At 39.8% G+C, this 19,531-nt stretch overlaps 1 protein-coding gene across 2 annotated transcripts in view; it reads left to right on the top strand.

Annotated features, from left to right (window-relative positions):
- The window catches only part of sox6 (SRY-box transcription factor 6), a 389,285-nt gene that overhangs the window by 187,403 nt on the left and 182,351 nt on the right, over positions 1-19,531 (top strand). For both annotated transcript variants that reach the window (XM_060838517.1, XM_060838516.1), the window contains exons 5-6: positions 979-1,151; positions 10,045-10,113. In XM_060838517.1, coding sequence (XP_060694500.1) covers positions 979-1,151; positions 10,045-10,113 — 242 coding nt within the window. The remainder of the gene's footprint in view (positions 1-978; positions 1,152-10,044; positions 10,114-19,531) is intronic.

Raw genomic sequence — 19,531 nt, 5'->3', positions numbered from 1 at the left:
ATTTAAGAGCTGTATGTCACTCAGGAGATGCAATTTGTCTGTTTTTAGTCTAGAGCTTTGCCCTGTAATTTTAAACGTTGCAGAGGGAGATATATGTGCACTTGTCATTCTAATTCATTCACCTCCATACTAGCCTGTTTTGTTATCTGGATGCCACGGTGTGAAAGAGCCAGTGTTGGACTGGGGTGGACAAAGTTAAAAATCACACAACTCCAGGTTATAGTCCAACAGATTTATTTGGAATCACTAGATTTTGGAGTGCTGTTCCTTGATCAAATAGCTGATGAAGGAACAGTGCTGCAAAAGCTAGTGCTTCCAAATAAACCTGTTGGACTATAAACTGGTGTTGTGCGAGTTTTAACTGTTAACTGGAAGGATTGCTGAGGGGTCCAGCCCAGGTCATACATGTGAAAGCTAAACAAGCATTACCGGCAGAGAAGCTCACTTAATGGCTACGTGTTCTGGAGAATTGTGGACAGGTTATCCCAATTTTCTGCGCATTAATTTTTAATGATAATTATGACCAGTGCTTTGAGAATTTACAATTAGCTGTCCCCTCATCAGCACAACAATTGCAAAGGTCAGCTATGGTGTTTGACAGTCCTCCTTTTGCTATATCCTGGTTGGAGATCATGAAATCCCCACAGAGTGAAAGCAGGCCAATCGGCCCATCGAGTCAACACCAACCCTCCTAAGAGCATCCTACTCATACCACCCATCCCACTCTGTCCCATCTATGTCATTATTAAGTTCAGACTCATGGGACTTAGAAACCTCATAAGCATGCTTGCCCTAACGGGTGCATCAAGTTTGGCACTAAGTTTGAGTCCGAGATCAGCCATAATCTAATGAAATTGCAGACAGGGTTAAGGGGCTGAATGACCTATTTATTGATCCTATGCCCAATCTGTTACTATATATTTCAAAGTTCTGCCTTCCACTCTTGTGTTGACTCTGAATGCCATTTTTCTTCTTCAGGTACACCCGAAAGTCTTGCCGAAAAGGAACGCCAGCTGTCTGCCATGATCAATCAGTTAATTAGTTTACGGGAGCAGCTCTTGGCAGCACATGATGAGCAGAAGAAGTTAGCGGCATCACAAATTGAAAAACAGAGACAGCAGATGGAGCTTGCCCGCCAACAACAGGAACAGGTAGGTTTGAGGGATAAGCACTAATTCTACTATATTTTTTCCAAGCCTAGTCATTTCGACAACCATGTGGGAAAAAAAATTATGGATATTTCAATGAAAAATCAGAAATTTCATAAGCATGTTTCTTTGTCTTTATCCCAACCACCTCATCTCAGATAGCCAGGTAATGTGCTGAGCTCATCTACAACATGTAATAGAAGTACAACAAATAACTCACGCTTCCTCTCTGGGGCAAACACCACATTTCTGCATGGCACTCCGTTCAAGTGATTGAGCTGAAATCAGGGGCTTACTCCCATTAATTTTGTGGAGTTCTGCCTATAAGCTGTTCAGTCTGTCTCAGCTTAGGCACAAAAACATGAAATGAGAATGAGCGATTTAAGCTCATTATACTCATTCTTGCCAGAGAGCATGCTGAATATTCCCTATCATAGGCTTCTGAATCAAGACTCTCTGAGTCCAAAAGATAATCAAAATTCCTGTATTTTCATTACTAGTCTCCAATGATCAACCTCAGTATATTGGTTCACCATAGGTATAATTTACTCCTCACTGACTCTCATCACACAGAAACAGTTGTATTAATAGTCTTATTTAGCAGGAATATTGAACTGTTTTGTCTATGTCACTTTGTCGTATTCTGTAGAGCCTTTGATATACAGTGCAAAAGACAAAGCCACTATCACTTCTAAATTAAAAATAATTTTGTATAATTAAATTCACAGAAAAGTTCTATCTATAGGCTGTTAAGAGATGGATTTATCATTTTCCAGCAGTTAGGGAGTAGTACCAATAACAGGTCTGCCTTAACTATGAGGTCTGCAATATTGAGATAGGAAACTCAGTAGACTGAGAAATATGAGCACAAGTTGTGGAAAACCAATTTTGGGCAACAGTGTAAACTGAGCAATATTGAATTAGTTATTTATGTATGATGTCAATGTGCTCTCCTTTTTTGTGTGTACAGTATTTTGATGCACAGTACCTATAAATATTTCTGAAAAAATGGGTGAGTGGTCTGTGTGTTGCTTGCTTCTAGCTACATATGCATACACCTTCAAGAAAACATAGCACAGGCTGGCTTTTCCTTTACTTTGAAGTCAATGGAGAATAAGATTAGGCATAGTGCAACTTGGGCAACCAATTTGATATCACCTAAAGTTAAAATAACCCAACTGAAACTGTTTCAGAGGATGTCAAGAGTGTGGTGCTGGGAAAGCAGTCTGATTGGCTGTACTTTTCTAGCACCATACTCTAGACTTTGATCTCCAGCATCTGCAGTCCTCGCTTTCTCCTGTTTCAGAGGCTACATAACTAGAGATTACTTGCTACAGCTAGAACAATCTGTGTCCACAACTATTCTAATTATCATCAATCTTATTCCCAATCTGCTGCTTTTGAGCGTGATAATTGTTTAAACCTCTTGTGAAAATCATACTTATTCTTTTGCATGAAGCAATATGATAGATTTTACAAATTCATGCTCTCAGTGTAGAGCTTAGTGCTCTCAGAGTGCATATTCTAAACACCGAGGGGGATGAGGAAGACAAATTTTGGGAGGCCAATTACATTGACAAGCTTGTCAATTTATTAATGATATTGGATGGAAAACTCCTGCAGATTCGGAGATCTTCCCACCTGAATTCCCAACACATGCCCCCTCTGCATAAATCTCTAAATGTCAGGATGACAGCTTTATAAAGTTCTGCATAAGAGCTACCTATGTACATTTTTTTGATTAAGTATGTACAGTGGATGGCTAGAGTCATAGTCATAGTGATAAATAGCACAGAAACAGACTTTTCGGTCCAATTTGTCCATGCTGACCAGATATCCTAAATTAACCTAGTCCCATTTGTCAGCATTTGGCCCATATCCTTCTTAACCCTTCCTGATCATATACTCATCCAGGTGCCTTTTAAATATTGTAATTGTACCAGCCTCCTCTGGCAGTTTGTTCCATACACACACCACTCTTTGTGTGAAAAAATTACCCCTTAGGTCCCTTTTAAGTATTGCCCACTCACCATAAACCTATGCCCTCTAGTTTTGGACTGCCCTACTCTTGGGAAAAGACCTTGACTATTTACCCTATTCATGCCCCTCATGATTTTATAAACCTCTATAAGGTCACCCCTCAGCCTCTGATGCTTCAGGGAAAGCAGCCCCAGCCTTTTCAGCCTCTCCCTTTAGCTCAATTCCTCCAACTCTAGCAACATCCTTGTAAATCTTTTTTGAACTCTTGCAAGTTTCACAACATCTTTCATAGAGCAGGGAGACCAGAACTGAATACAGTATTCCAAAAGTGGCTTAACCAATGTCCTGTACAGATGCAACTTGACCTCCCAACTCCTATACTCAATTCACTTCCACATCTGATATTTTTCCCACCCCTGTTTGCCCACTTTCCTCATCCTGCCCATAACCCTTGATCCTCTTACTAATCAAGAACATACAGAAGGATGTAAGGGCCAGGAGCCATGTGAAGCTGGCCCATTTGCACCAGCTCTTCAAACATTCATTGTTACCTGTAGCCAAAATCACCTGCCTTTGCCCCCTGTCCTTATCTCTCTCTCTGTCTCTCTCGTGCGCAAGCGCGCGCGCGCACACACACACACACACACATTTTATTTAAATAACCACTTTGAATGCCTCAATTGAACTTGCACCCCTCCATTCCCATTCCCCATCTCCAAGCTGTATATTCCCACACCCTCATCTGCCTCTTTCTATTTTAAGGGACAGTTCTGTCAATGGTATGTGCCCTGAGGGAAGGAGGAACAATTCTCTGGTTTTCTTATCCCCAGTTTAGTTGCTCTCATACATTTTGTTGCTGATTTTTATTAGTTTGTTCAACTTACTCATTTGGGTTAATTCAGTATGTTGCTGATGTAAGTAACTGCACATTGATAATGACCAATTACCCCGATGATGGGAATTAGGAGAATGTTATTTTATGCTCTTCAGCAATCACATTGGAATCTTGATAGTACACTAAATGTGAGGCATTAACCGTATTTGCTGATATTAATTCCCTTGCTTTTCCACCGTAGGCCAGGTGATTCTTATATATTGGTAAACACATAAAGGTAGAGCTTAATCTTTTGCTCTCTCACAGGATCATTACTTCTTGATATCTGTAATTTAATCCAGAAATGTGGTTCTTTACATTCTTATTATCAATCAAGCATCACTAGAATATTTGAGGAGACAGTGAGGTATTTAAAAGATGGTAGGAGGATGTGGTGACAGGGCCATGTATTTATGTTCTTGCTTTCTAGCATCTTTCTATTCATGTCTTCAATTCTTATTAATTATATTCATTATATATATTTAATTAATTAATTAACATTTCGCACATTTTCTCTTGTCATTTGAGATTCAAGATGTTCTGAATCTGTTGAAAGAAATGTCAAATTTATTTTATTTAACATGAATTATAAGGTGAGTAATTGCACTGACTTCCCCATCAGGACAGCCTTTGTTCCCATGTGTGCAACACATGCAGTGTGGCCTGCAGTCTCAATGTACTTCCTGGGACTAGTTAAATTGGGAAATTATTTCCCAATTCTCTTTGCATTCCATTAATAAATGCCCTTATCAGTAGACTAACTAGCAAGATCTTCAATGTCTTCAAATGATTTTGTGCATGTCTTTCCTTTTGTCGTTTTCTTTTTCTCTTCCCAGTATTTTCTTCTGCCTGAGTTATTATTTCATCATATTGCGGCATAGTGGCTTAGTGGTTAGCATTGCTGCCTCACAGCACCAGAGTCCCAGGTTCGATTCTGGCCTCGGGTGACTGTCTGTGTGGAGTTTGCACATTCTACCTGTGTTTGCTCTGGATGCTCCAGTTTCCTCCCACAGTCCAAAGATGTGCGCATCAGATGAATTGGCCATGCTAAATTGCCCATAGTGTTAGTTGCATTAGTCAGAGGGTAATGGGTCTGGGTGAGTTACTCTTTGGAGGGTTGGTGTGGACTTGGGCTGAAGGGCCTGTTTCCACACTATAGGGAATCTAGTCTAATCTAATCTTTGTATTTCCTCTGTACAGAAAAAAAATAGGGTGGAATGGTGGCTCAGTGGTTAGCACTTCTGCCTCACAACACTGGGGACCCGGGTTTGATTCCAGCCTCAGACAACACACTCTGTGCAGAGTTTGCACATTCTCCCCATGTCTGCGTGGGTTTCCATTGGGTGCTCTGGTTTCCTCCACAGTCCAAAGATGTACATGTTAGTTGAATTGGCTATGCTTATAAAAAGAAATTGCCCCATTGTGTCCAAAAATGTGCAGGTTAGGTGAATTGGCCATGGTAGATGTGGGGTTGCAGGGATAAGGTGGGTTTGGTGGAATGCTTTTTGGACAATCAGAGCAGACTCGATGGCTGAATGGCCTCTTTCTGCATTGTAGGGGTTCTATTTTTCACTTTATCCTTTGTCTTTTTTTTCCTCCTATTTTTATCTGTTTTCCTTCATTAGATGTTTGCTTTTCCTACTTTTACGTTTTATCCGACTTTCTGTTTTGTTCTCCAGTTGGAAGTTAAAGTCTAGAGTTTGGTGACATGTACAGTAGTTTTTAGAGCAGAATTTAAATTGGTCATGGATTCAAGTTAACTGTCTAGAATTCTGGCAGGTATCCTTGGAGAGGGAGCATGTGGTACCCAGCAATGCTCTCGATGCATTTAGAGAGGTATGGGCATTGCAATGGGTAGAGTGCTTTATCTTCCCTTCTGTCTCCATTTTTATTAAGCCCCTTTCCCCCTCTCCCTACATCTCTCTCACCTTTGCACTGCACTTAACAGGTTTTTCATGGAAATTATTCAGTTGGAAGCACTGATGATTTGCTAGTCATGATTAACAGATGAAAAAGAATACCACAGGTGATTTGGTGATGGGGGAAAACATCTTCAGTTGTGTATAAAAGCATTTACAGATACAAGAGAAAGAAAGACAAATGAACTCTATTTGAGGATTTGGTGGCGTAGTGCTAACTTCACTGGACTAGTAATCTGAACTGCAGGTTCATGTTATGAGGACATGGGTTTGAATCCCACCAAGGCAGCTGGTGACATTTGAATTCAGCTGAAAAATCTGGAATAAAAGTCTAGGCCAATGGCAACCACAGCTGATTGTCAAAACATTTGTTCCAGAAGAAAATCTGCTGTCTTAGCCTCGGCTGGTCCACATATGACTCCAGACCCACAGGAATGTGGCTGACTCTTAACTACCCTCTGGGCTATTATGAATGAGCAATAAATTCTGACATAGTCAATAATGCCTGCATCATGTGAATGACAAAACAAAACTCTATTCAAAAATAGCAACACAAAGAAATGCAGATGCTGCAAATCTGAAACAAGAAAAGATTTGGCTGAAGAAACTCCACAGGTTTGGCAGCATCAGTGGAGATAAAACAGAGTCAGCCTTTCAGGTCCAGTGACCCTTCTTCAAAATTCTGTTCAAATTTTCTTTTCTCAGCACAAGGCCAACCGCAGTGTTTTAAATAATACCTCCTTCATATTGTGGGACTCAATCATGGGACCTTCCTGGTTTATGTGAACTAAACTATTGGTTGGATAAGTTTGTTGAGTCATTGGGAAGATCCTTCTGGTATTTTAAATGCTGCTGTAAGACATGCTTATTATCCCAAACCAAATGTTTTAGATCTTGTGTCCAGTATAGAGAGGAAATGATAACTACGGGAAATGGAAATGTAGGCTTGACACTGTTGTCGACTTCTGTTTTCAGAGTATTTGATTTTCTTCAGACTGGGAGTTCTTGACAGGTGCTGTCAAGCTTCTCAGCCAATTTCACTGCTTCTGCCAGTCACCAGTTGTCATTACAGTCCTGTGGTGATGTTAGTTACAGTATATCTTCCTCTCTGTGAAATTGCCCTCAGGGGGCCAGTCTTTGCTAAATGCAGAGGTGAGAATGAACAGCTTCTGGAGGATGTAAGGGAACATGTTAAGAGTCGGGGAAGCACAGGGAATAAAAAGTGGAAAAGTAAGACATCCTTAGCATTGTGCTTTTTACAACCTCAGGATGTCTTGAAATATTTTGCAGCTTCTTAAGTACTTTTGGAATATAATCACTGCTGTAACATTGGAAATGCCACAGTTAATCTGCACTCAGTGGAGTCACACAAGCAGCCGTAGCCAGACACTGTGTATTAGTATTGCTGGTTGAAGATTGGTGCTTCAGGTGCCATGAAGAATTCCCTTGTTTTTCATCCAACAGTTCCATGACATCTTTTCTGTCCACCTGAGAGAGTTGCAGTTGAACAATGCTATTTGTATATTGGATCCTCAGACAGCACAGCATTCTGCACTGAAATATAGTCCTACAACCTCTCTGGAATGTGACACCCCAACAAACCTTTCATTGAGAACCGCAAGAAATGCAAAACTTGTGCCCACACCTCCCCCCTTACTTCCTTCCAAGGCCCCAGGGGATGCTTCCATATCTGCCACAAATTCGCCTGCACCTCCACACACTCTTCACTTATTGCATCCGCTGCACCCGATGTGGCCTCCTCTATATTGGAGAGACAGGCTGCCTATTTGCTGAACGTTTCAGAGAACATCTCTGGGACACCCGGACCAACCAACCCAACCACCCCGTTGTTCAACACTTCAACTCCCCCTCCCACTCCACCAAGGACATGCAGGTCCTTGGACTCCTCCATCGCCAGACCATAGCAACACGACAGCTGGAGGAAGAGCGCCTCATCTTCCGCCTAGGAACCCTCCATCCACAAGAGATGAACTCCAGTTTCCTCATTTCCCCTCCCCCCACCTGTCTCAGTCCCAACCCTCGAACTGAGCACCACCTTCCTAACCTGCAATCTTCTTCCTGACCTCTCCGCCCCCACCCCCACTCCGGCCTACCACCCTCACCTTAACCTCCTTCCACGTATCGCATTTCCAACGCCTCTCCCTCAAATCCCTTCTCCCTACCTTTTATCTTAGCCTGCTTGGCATACTCTCCTCATTCCTGAAGAAGGGCTCATGTCCGAAATGTCGATTTTCCTGCCCCTTGGATGCTGCCTGACCTGCTGCGCTTTTCCAGCAACACATTTTCAGCTAGGAGGATGGATCTGGCAGTCTGAGGAGGAATGGATTTGGAGAGTGAGAAAGAGTTGTGTTGAATTGATAGCATTGAATGACTGGTCAAAGAAAAGGTATCAGTGCTCACAAGTCTGACTGATTGGCACTAAGCTTATTTAAAGAGGCAGTGCAGACACAATGGAACACATGTCATTCCTCTGTGCTGTAACACCTCTGTGATTTTGTTTGGCCTGATAACCCCAAGAAACTAAGAGAAAAATGTGAAGAACGTCTAGAACCATATCTACCTGGAAAAGCGCAGCAGGTCAGGCAGCATCCAAAGAGCAGGAGAATCGACGTTTCTGGGATGATCCCTTCTTCAGGAATGAGGAATTCAGGAATTCCTGAAGAAGGGCTCATGCCCGAAACGTCGATTCTCCTGCTGTTTGGATGCTGCCTGACCTGCTGCGCTTTTCCAGCACCACATTTTCAGCTCTGATCTCCAGCATCTGCAGTCCTCACTTTCCCCTCCATATCTTCCTACCTCATAACACATATCCACTCAGGAATATAATTTTTCTTCACTTCATTTTATTTTTTTAACTGTACAGAACAGCTGCTATGAGTTCTGGTCACTGTGACATTCCAGCTTTTAGGGGTAGTGCAGAGGAGAGCAGTGAGGTCACTTTGAGGAAATGTAATATGACACAGTTTGAGACTCCTTGCACTCAGAAGAGGTATCTCAGATGGGAATTGTAGCAGTATAAAAAACCTTACAGCACAAGGGAAGTGATGTTCCATCAATTATTTCTGATAGGTAAGGCAATAGGATGAGAGAGTATAGAAATTGAACATTTTGGAAGGAAAGTTTTGGATTCATGCAAAATAGTAATTCTTTATACAAGAGTAACCAATAATGGTAATAGTGGCCAGGAAATGTGTTTGAGACTAGAACAACTCGACTTGCTAAAGAAACAGCTTGAAATGTGAAAATGGTAGGATTGAAAAAAGTAAAATGTAATCCATTGGTGTGGCGTGGGCTGTGTGTTCTTTAGCTAAACCTATCTTATGACCTTAACCCTTGGAGGAAAATTGTCGGAATGGCACTGTAAAATTAGAGATTTTTTTTTAAGAGTAAGGTCGCAGCCAAAAAATGATCCTTATTAATGATTGGAATTAGTAATTACAATCACAAGCTGATTGCAGCTGTGCTCCATAGTTTGTCCCTGTAATCTAAAGTCAGGCATCCCTCGTCACATCTCGGTTCTTTAAAACACAATTGTACCCACTCCACAGTCACTCCAGAGTAAAAGAATGCCTTCTTAAATGGGGCTTATTAGTGAAATCATATTGACAGTCCCACCATATTATTATAGAGAACAGTGTATAATAGAGCTCGTATGTAGCGCTTGTTTTAATCAGGCTCAGATCACCAAGCTTTCCATGTCCAAATATTTGCCCACATGCAAGCATATACACTCGCTTATAATGGGAAATAAGATACAAGAATACGTACAAAATAAGAAGTTAGGATGTCATTTAGATATGCAGACACGACACAGTAATTAACTGTTGACACTTGTGAATAAGCTAGCTCAAATTAATCTTGACACATTTGCAGACGAGTGATATCTTACAGTGAACACTTTGTAATTATATTTGAAAATGAAAATTAAATGACACTTAAAACTGGGTTGTCATGCTCAATGAAGCGGGAATGTAGTTAGATGGATGGGCGCAATAAAAACAACTTGTTTCTCCCTTGTTGGCAGCCTATTTGAAACAGCAAAAAAGTTACAATTTGATTTATTTTGTTTATTTTTTTTAAATGTATTTTTCCTCTTCTCCAGATCGCAAGACAACAGCAACAATTATTACAGCAGCAACACAAAATCAACCTTCTCCAACAGCAAATCCAGGTCAGTTCTCTCTGCCTTTCCTAGACCCCTCCATCTTTGTTGAAGTGAAGTCTTCACTTTAAGGATTAAACATAATCTTCTATAGATGAAGATTTCCTAAGCTGGATGATGCTCTTTCAAATCACTTATTAGTGAATATAAATGCCATTAATAACTTGAGGTTCAAATACCCTTATTATATACAGAAAGATATTTCAAGAGTGCTTTACAGGTGGTAGAAAACAGTGGAATCTGAGGATGCTGGGGTTGAGATGAAAGAAAAGTAGCTGGGGAACATGTTCGAGAAAGTGACAAGTGCCATTAGGGCAGAGGTTCCAGAGGACAGGGAGATAGTGGCTTGAATAATAGCTGTTGACAGTGAAACAGACAGAAACTTGTATTAAGAAAAATCTGATAGCAGGGAATGTGTGTGGAGACATATGTGCTGGAAGGGTTTTATCTGATAGGATAGAGTGAGACCAGACAGGAATTCAAGAATTTTAAAGGCCTCGTGTTTGAGAATTCTAATTTCAAATCAGGCATTATTGAATCATTAACCATTTCTAACCTTTAATATAAGTTAAAAATTGCACAACATCAGGTTATAGTCCAACAGGTTTATTTGGAATCACTAGCTTTACAAGCGCAACTTCTTCATGAGGTGGTTGTGGAGCAGAGCTCCAAAAGCTAGTGATTCCAAATAAACCTGTTGGACTATAACCTGATGTTGTGTGATTTTTAACTTTGTCCACCCCAGTCCAACACTGGCACCTCCAAATCATGACTACCTTATTAAATGATGCAATTGCCAGATGTTATGACTACATCTTAAGATTATGCTTGGATCATTTTAAGAACCAATTTTTAAGTTATGTTTAAAAAAATGTGATATCTTCAATAGAATACAGTAGTTAGAGTCAAAAATCGCACAGCACCAGGTTATAGTCCAACAGGTTTATTTGGAAGCACTAGCTTTTGGAGTGCTGCTCTTCCATCAAGTGGACAACCCAATGAAGGAGCAGTGCTCAAAAAGCTAGTACTTCCAAATAAACTGGTTGGACTATAACCTGGTGTTGTGTGATTTTTAACTTTGTACACCCCAGTCCAACACTGGCACCTCCAAATTGTAGTTAGAGTCAGTATTCTAAGCTTGGAAAGTCAAAACAGGTTGCTTGCTTCTGAATTTTATTCATTCTATCACATGGAAAATGCAGATGGGGATAACGGTTGAAAATAGTGTTGAGCATTCAAAGTAACCTCCTGTGTTACTTCTAATAGAAGTGCTAACTCATTTAAAATGGGTTAATGGTGGATTAGAGGCTGCTGTTTCAAAACACAATGTTGCAGAATCTTTACAAGTTTGTGTCACTGAGTTGCACAAACCTGCTACTTCTCAGATAAGAGGAGTGTCTGGGTAAATTGCCTTTCTCATTTACATTTGGGCTAAGTTTTCAAAGCTTCTTGCTCAATGGCTTTATATTGTTTCCGAGCACAACTGCTTATGTGTGACTACAGTACTGCGTAGGCAGAGGGCTGGGTAGTAATGTTTCACTGAAGGTGTAGGTATTATTGTATAAAGAGAATGTTCTGTGAAGCGGGAAAATATTGATTGAGAAGAACTTTCCATATTGACTCTATGTCATAGGCTAATTATGTTATCTGATATTCCTGTGCGTTTTTTGGAATCAAGCAGTCCACAAAATGGAGGAGAATTCCCAAGTAGAGAGCAGTTGCAACACTGGGAGAGTACAGATGAAGCAATCTGCAGCTGCTGGGAGTTTATATGCACAGAAATGTCCATAGCATGGGGAGTGGTGAACCTTGTGGATGGAATGATCATTGTGAAGGAGGAATTACATGAGTTCATGGCACAAGGAACACTCTAGGGACACATCAGTCTATTATAGAGGGAAGTATATGGAAAGATCAGTCTACAGTACAACTGGAGCATATAAAATGTGTATTGAGTAAAGAAATCAATGTGTAAGTGAAGATTCTTATAGATTAAGAGCTGAATTAACAGTGAACCAGGGGAAAATGAGATGAGCGTTTCAGTGCTCTGGGAAAACCTCTAATGTGGCAGTGAGGAAACTCAGTAGCAAACTTTGTTTGAGCAGAAATATCTTTTATCCAGAAAAGTCTTTTGATTAGATAACTTGCAAAACTTGAAGCAAAGTTCCTAACAGATAGAAAATTAAAATGCGTTGTTATCTTCTGCTTTGCTTTGCTTACCAGGTCTGCAGCACATGTGCTGTTCAAATGACACATTTTATTTTAAAACAAATTCTGCTCAGGTCCTTTTTAACAAATGAAAGATTCCAAATTTACTGCAAATTACAACACTAATTATTTGTTCAGTTTTTGCATTACTTTTCAGGAATGTGTGAGGCACTTTTCACACATACTAGATCTGTTGGGAGTTAGCAAACTAACACCTGTAAAACACATTTTTTAACAAATTCTTTGTGTATTTCAGTTCACGGGGAGTTACTCCAGTCTTGTTAAATAAAAGGACAGATGGATGTGTTATATGATTTCATTTTAATTAGACCACACAAAAAGTTGTCCTCACTTCTTTAATCTCTGGTCTGATTAGAAGTTAATGTAGGAGACAAGACTTGTCCCACCTGCAAAAGTTGACATCATGAGAACCTGTTCCACTACATTGTCTGCTTGGTGTGGAATTCCATATTTGGCTGGTAAAGGCATTTTTATGTACATCCAGCCCAAGAAGTTGCTAGATTTGACTCCCATTTTTGTATTCAACTGATTTCAGTTGGGAGCAATGGACTTGCTGTAGATGGCTTCAGTTTCCTAGTTTTCCACAAAAAAGGAAGTTGAGAAGGTGTTTGTGACCCACTGGTCTAGGTAAACTCACAGGATAGGTGGTGCATTCCTATATTTGATTCAACAACAGTAAAGGAACAGCAAGTGGCAATATAGTTCAAGTCAGGATGGTGTGTGGCACGGAACAAAACTTGAAAATTCTGGTATTTCCATGCATGTGCTGCCCTTGATCTTCTAGATGTTAGGGGTTCTGGCATTGGAAGATCACTTAAAAAAAACCCTTAGAGTTTTTGCCATGCATCTTGACAGTACACACTACTATCACTATGCTTCAGTGATGGAGGGAGTGAATGTTTAAATTGGTGGACATGGTGTTGATTAAGTGGGCTACTTGCTCCTGGATAGTGTCAAGTTTCTAGTGATGTTGGAGCTGCACTTATAGAGCGTTCCATCACCCGTGACTCAATTGTGTATATGGTTGCAGTGCAGGCTTTGGGGAGTCAGGAGGTGAATTGCTTTCCTCAAAATTTCTTGCATTTGACCTGCTCTTGTAGCCATGTATTTATATGGCTGGTCAAAATTCTGGTTAATGATGATCCCACAGAAGTTGAGTATGGGGGAATTCATTGATGGCAATGCAATTAAATGGCATGGGGATACAGTTAGCTTCACTCTTGTTGGAGAGGGTTGTTGCCTGGCATATCTATGAACATAGGAACAGAAGAAGGCCATTTAGCCTCTTCAGCCTGTTCCACCACTTAATAAGATCATGGCTGATCTGTGACCAAACTCCATATTTCTGCTTTTAGCCCATATCCCTTAATAACTTTGCTTAACAAGCATTTATCCATCTCAGATTTAAAGTTAACAACTGATCCAGCATTCACTGCCATTTGTGTGAGAGATTTCTAAACTTCTACCACCCTTCATGGATAGAATTGCTCCCTATCATCTCTCCTGAATTGTCTGTCTGAAATTCTCGGATTGTTATCAAACTGTTACTTACCACTTATATGTCGAACAATTAATGTTTTGAAGGTCTTGTTTTCTTTGGGTGCAGATTACTTCAATGAGGAGTTTCAAATGGTACTAAACTGCTTGCAATTATCAGTCAGTATCCCCACCCTGACATTTATGATGGAGAGATAGTCTTTGAATGAAACCTTTAAAGATTATTGGTCCCAAAACACTATCTAATGCACATGCAATTGAGATGAATGGCTTCCAACAAACAAAATAACTTTTCTTTGTGCTGAGTATGATTCCAATTAATGAAGAGTTTTCCCTCTGATTCCCATCACTTCAATTTTGCAGTACTCCTTGATGTTAAGGGCAATCAGCTCACCTCTGGAATTCAGTGCTTTTTGTCTATATTTGTATCAAGACAGCAATGACATCACACCTTCCATCACTTTGCTTATGATCAAGAGGAGATTGATGGGATAGTTATTGGTTGGATTAGATATGCCTATTTTTTAAGGATGGCATATAGATGAATAAATTTCTACATTCGCAGGTAAATGCCAGTGTTGTAACTGCACTCAAACAGCTTGGCTAGTGTAGTTAATTCTGGAACACATCTTCAATACTATTGATGGGATATTATCAGAGCCCATAGACTTTGCAGTATCTAAAAACTTTAGGCTTTTCTTGATATCTGTGGAGTGAATTGAATCAGCAAAAGATTGGTGTTTGCCATGCTGGGGACCTCAGGAGGAATCATAGAGCCATAGAGATGTACAGCACAGAAACAGACTCTTTGGTCCAACCCGTCCATGCTGACCAGATATCCCAACCCAATCTAGTCCCACCTGTCAGCACCTGGCCCATATCCCTCCAAACCCTTCCTATTCATATACCCATCAAAATGCCTTTTAAAGATTGCAATTATACTAGCCTCTTTTACTTCCTCTGGCAACTCATTCCATGCACCTACCACCCTCTGCATGAAAACAATATCCCTTAGGTCTCTTTTATATCTTTCCCCTCTCACCTAAACCTGTGCGACTAGTTCTGGACTCCCCTACCCCAGGGAAGAGACTTTGTCTATTTATCCTATCCATGCCCCTCATAAATTTGCAAACCTCTCGAAGGTCACCCCTTAGCCTCTAACACTCCAGGGAAAACAGCCCCAGCCTGTTCAGCATCTCCCTATAGCTCAAATCCTCCAACCCTGGCAACATCCTTGTAAATCTTTTCTGAACCCTTTCAAGTTTCACAACATCTTTCCGATAGGAAGGAGACCAGACTTGCACAGAAAATTCCAACAGTGGCCTAACAAATGTCCTGTACAGCCCCAACATGACCTCCCAACTCCTGTACTCAATATTCTGACCAGTCAAAAAAAGCGTACCAAACACCTTCTTTACTATCCTATCTATCTGCGACTCCACTTTCAAGGAGCTATGAACCTGCTCTCCAAGGTCTCTTTGTTCAGTAACACTCCCTAGGACCTTACCATTAAGTGTATAAATCCTGCTGAGATTTGCTTTCCCAAAAATGCAGCACCTTGCATTTATCTGAATTAAACTCCATATGCCACTTCTCAGCCCATTGGTCCATCTGATCAAGATCCTGTTGTAATCTGAGGTAACCTTCTTCGCTGTCCACTATACCTCCAATTTTGGTGTCATCTGCAAACTTACTAACTCTACCTCTTATGTTCACATCCAAATCATTTATATAAATGACGAAAAGTAATGGACACAGAACCGATCCTTGTGGCACTCCATTGGTCACAGGCTGAAAAACAACCCTCCATCACCATCCTCTGTCTTCTACCTTTGAGCCAGTTCTGTATCCAAATGGCTAGTTTTCCCTGAATTCCATGAGATCTAACCTTGCTAACCAATCTTCCATGGGCAACCTTGTCAAACGCCTTACTGAAGTCCATGTAGATCACATCTACTGCTCTGCCCTCATCAATCTTCTTTGTTATTTCTTCAAAAAACTCAATCAAGTTTGTGAGACATGATTTCCCATGTACAAAGCCATGTTGACTATCCCTAATCAGTCCTTGCTTTTCCAAATACATGTACATCCTGTCCCTTAAGATACCAAGATAAGTTAGCCACATGGTTTTCTAGCTGAAGATAGCAGCAAATACTTCAGCCATGTTTTTTTTGACTGATTTGCTAGACTCCTCCATATTTTGATGATTATTAGTGGACCTTCCTCCTATTAGTTATTGGATTGTCCACCAACATTCATTAAATGACGAGTGGCATACCTTGATTAAATCAATTCTCTCTGTCCATTGCATGCTGTATATTTTGAAGTGCAGTCACTGTTGCTGAAAATGTGATGACCAGTTTGTACACAGTGAGCCCTTATGAACACCAATATGATAATGATGAATTAATTAGTTTGTTTGATATTGATTATAGTATAAATACTGACCAGATTCAGGGATAAATCCCATGCTAATATTCAAGTTAGAGTTATGGAATCTTTTACAATCACCTAAAAGGAGAAACTGAACATCAGTTTAGCATCTCATTTGAAACACACCACTACTTAATTTTCCTTCAGTACCATACTAGACAGATAATATAGGTTTTTTTTGTGCTGAAGTCCTGGAGGAGGACTTGACCCTCCAGCTTCTGCCTTAGAGGAGAGAATGCTACCAACAGAACCAATTTCCTGTTCTTCATCTCTCTCCAGTGAATATATTTGTGAGATTCACTGGTCACTTGACAACTAAATTTCCGAACAAGAAGTAGTACAATACCAATTTTTTTTAAAAAAGGACATCTTTGAAATCTTTGTGCTGAAGTGAAGAACAGTTATTTCAAGCTGCAAATGAAACAAAGGACTTGGCAGAGCATCAGGATTAACCGGGCCTGTTCTTAACCTTTATTCTGGGAAGTGGTGGCTTGTAGGATTAGTTTATCAAATAGAAGCAAAACATTATTTCACATTCTACATTCTGAGAGGCAGGCAACATCAGAAAGAATGTCACTCCAGGCAATTCTCACTCATCTTCTCATAGCTGGACATAGGCAACAGCAGAGACCAGGAAATAGAGGAGATGGTAAACTGGAGCGAGCCTCGCAGTGAGAAGAAAAATACTCAGTTTTTAAAAAAAACAAGAATTTATTAAGGTGGAGTTGAGAATTAAAACCTATTAGAATAATGTTTGCATCATATTTGTCCAATATATTATCAATTTCTGAAGAGATGCTTCCAGGCAAGTGAAAGTGTAAAAGCATTAAAATAAATTGTGATCAGTGAGACTTCTCTTTTATAGACAGTCACTAACCTGTTGGTTGCCTAAAGACAAAAATGTGGTTGCATCTAAAAGACAAAACTGCAGGTGCTGGAAATCTGAAACAAACACAAAATTACTCGAGAAACTCAGCAAGTCTGGAAAATTACGTGGTTGCATCACTCTGAAGGGTTTTTGCTTTATCTTGCTGTGCTTTCCTGGCTTCATAGAATATTTTTGTTATACGCTTCTGTTATCTGAATAATTACTCACCCAGCAATTAAACTTAAGGTATAGAAATGATTTACTGTAGGTGGTATGGCAAGACTTTGGAAAGTAAGATACTTTATACTGGTGCTTGATCAGTAGGAAGCCCAGTTACATCTCGCTGTTGTGCACTTGATGAGCATTGTTGTGTCATTGAACTGCGTCTATGTACTGTGTTTGGCAGGGAAAGGGCAGCCCAAGTGTAATTATAATTATTCTCTTTGACTCTGGAGACCATTCCTTTTTTTGTTATTTATTGTGTAAATGATACCCTCCCCATGAGCTCAGCTTTGTGCCTGATGAGTCTTTGAAAGAAGATAGAGGAACTAAACAGGACAAATAGGTTGGACCATTACATGCCATCATTGAAGTAAACTTCACAGGCACTATCTGCAAATTCATAGCTGTAATTTGAAAAGTGGCACTGCTTTGCTTCTCTCACTGAATGCTTTTCCTCTCTGCCTTCCTCCTTCATTAAACAAATGGAGACATCCTTTTTTCTAAAAAAAGAAAATCCAATATTTAACTTTTATTTTTAACAGGTTACCCCTCATTAACCAAAGGGGCAGCTAATTGAATAGAAGATGGCTTTCGCCTTTTGAAGTGCTGAATGGTATTTGCAGCTGTCTGACTATGCCCACTGCGTCTGTAATTCAGCCTCAGTAAAATGATTTTCAGCGTGTTTCTCCTTGGAACACCAAACTCTAGGTTAGATAAGTATGCCCTTAGGACATTTTGAATTCATTGTAACAAATTTTTTTTTGTTCTAATAGTGGAAATATGCAACGGGGTGAGTCTGGAGTGTGCTGGATCCATTCTCCATCATTGTTGTCATTGGCATTCACCATAGGTCTCTTAAAAGAGCAACAACAGCATGATTTTGTAATGTGGACAGAATTCTTTACTAAGCAAATACAAATAAGGAAAATGTTTCCATCAGCAATGATGGTGGAGATGAAGGAAATGAGTTGCCCATGACTGAGTGGAAGTAGAAGAAATTAGCCAACCTAATAAAGAAAAGCACCCACTCGTGATGGAGTGGAAAATTAGATAACTTAGTTGGGGAGAGTAACCATTTACTATGGTAGCTAATTCTGAGTTTATCATTATTGAATATGCAGGTTTGAAGAAAATTCACATTCTGCAATTTGATCTCCAGGTTATCAAATCTTTATTAGAGATATGAGAGTGACACATGCACTTTTATGCTGGAGATCCACAGAGATGACCTTTTGGACTTTAGTAATTAATGTACTTGTATCAATCAGTTGGGTTAATATCCCTAATAATTCATGAATTATAATACCAGTCATTAATCACTATTAGACAAAATGTCAAAACAATTTATTTGGCCTGATGTGCCAGATGCTAAGAAATAGATCAGGCAGACATGGATATCTATACACATTACATCAGTCACTGATAATTAGATGGATATTGCAGATCAAGCAGAATTTGAACAAGTAACATTTTTTGCAGAGTTTTTTTTAAAAAGGGAACAAGATGCCCGTTTAGGAAATTCTAGGATGTTTGTGACATTCCTAGGCTCAGGATAACTTGTGCAATATAATTTCAGGGACTCTGACCTAGAACATTAGTATTGCTGATATTTTCATAATTCAGTCGCCTACAATATGAACACAGATAGTCATCAATTTATTTATTTTAAATGAATTAACACCTCTTTGTTTTCTACATTCCAGAAGTGACTATCTCAAAAGCACTTCCTGTGGGTGTGGTAGATGTTACATAAATATGAATCATTCTTTTTTCTTCATTAAAAGCTAGAAGATTGTCAGGCATAGACATTGAAGGCTTGCTTTTTAATTCTGTACATGACTGGGTTTAGAGTTAAAATCTTGCCTTAAGGATTTGTTGCTATTGGGATAGCTATACCTTTGAGAATATTTTCTAATACATTTTTCATGCTTTATTTATATATTTCTAGAATTTAACTTGATAATTTAAAAAAAAACAAATCTTTCATTTGTAGATTAAATTCTCTAACCCAAGGCTCAGGTAGCATGTGGCTCAGTGGTTAGCACTCCTACCTCACAGTGCCAGGGACCTGGGTTCAAATCCAGCCTTGGGCAACTGTTGGTGTTTAGTTTGCACATGCTCCCCGTGTCTGCATGGGTTTCCTCCCACAGTCCAAAGATGTGCAGGTTAGGTACATTA

Source organism: Hemiscyllium ocellatum, chromosome 18 (genome assembly GCF_020745735.1).
Source record: "Hemiscyllium ocellatum isolate sHemOce1 chromosome 18, sHemOce1.pat.X.cur, whole genome shotgun sequence".
NCBI lineage: Eukaryota > Metazoa > Chordata > Chondrichthyes > Orectolobiformes > Hemiscylliidae > Hemiscyllium > Hemiscyllium ocellatum.
This window is presented reverse-complemented; position numbering and strand designations above follow the sequence as displayed.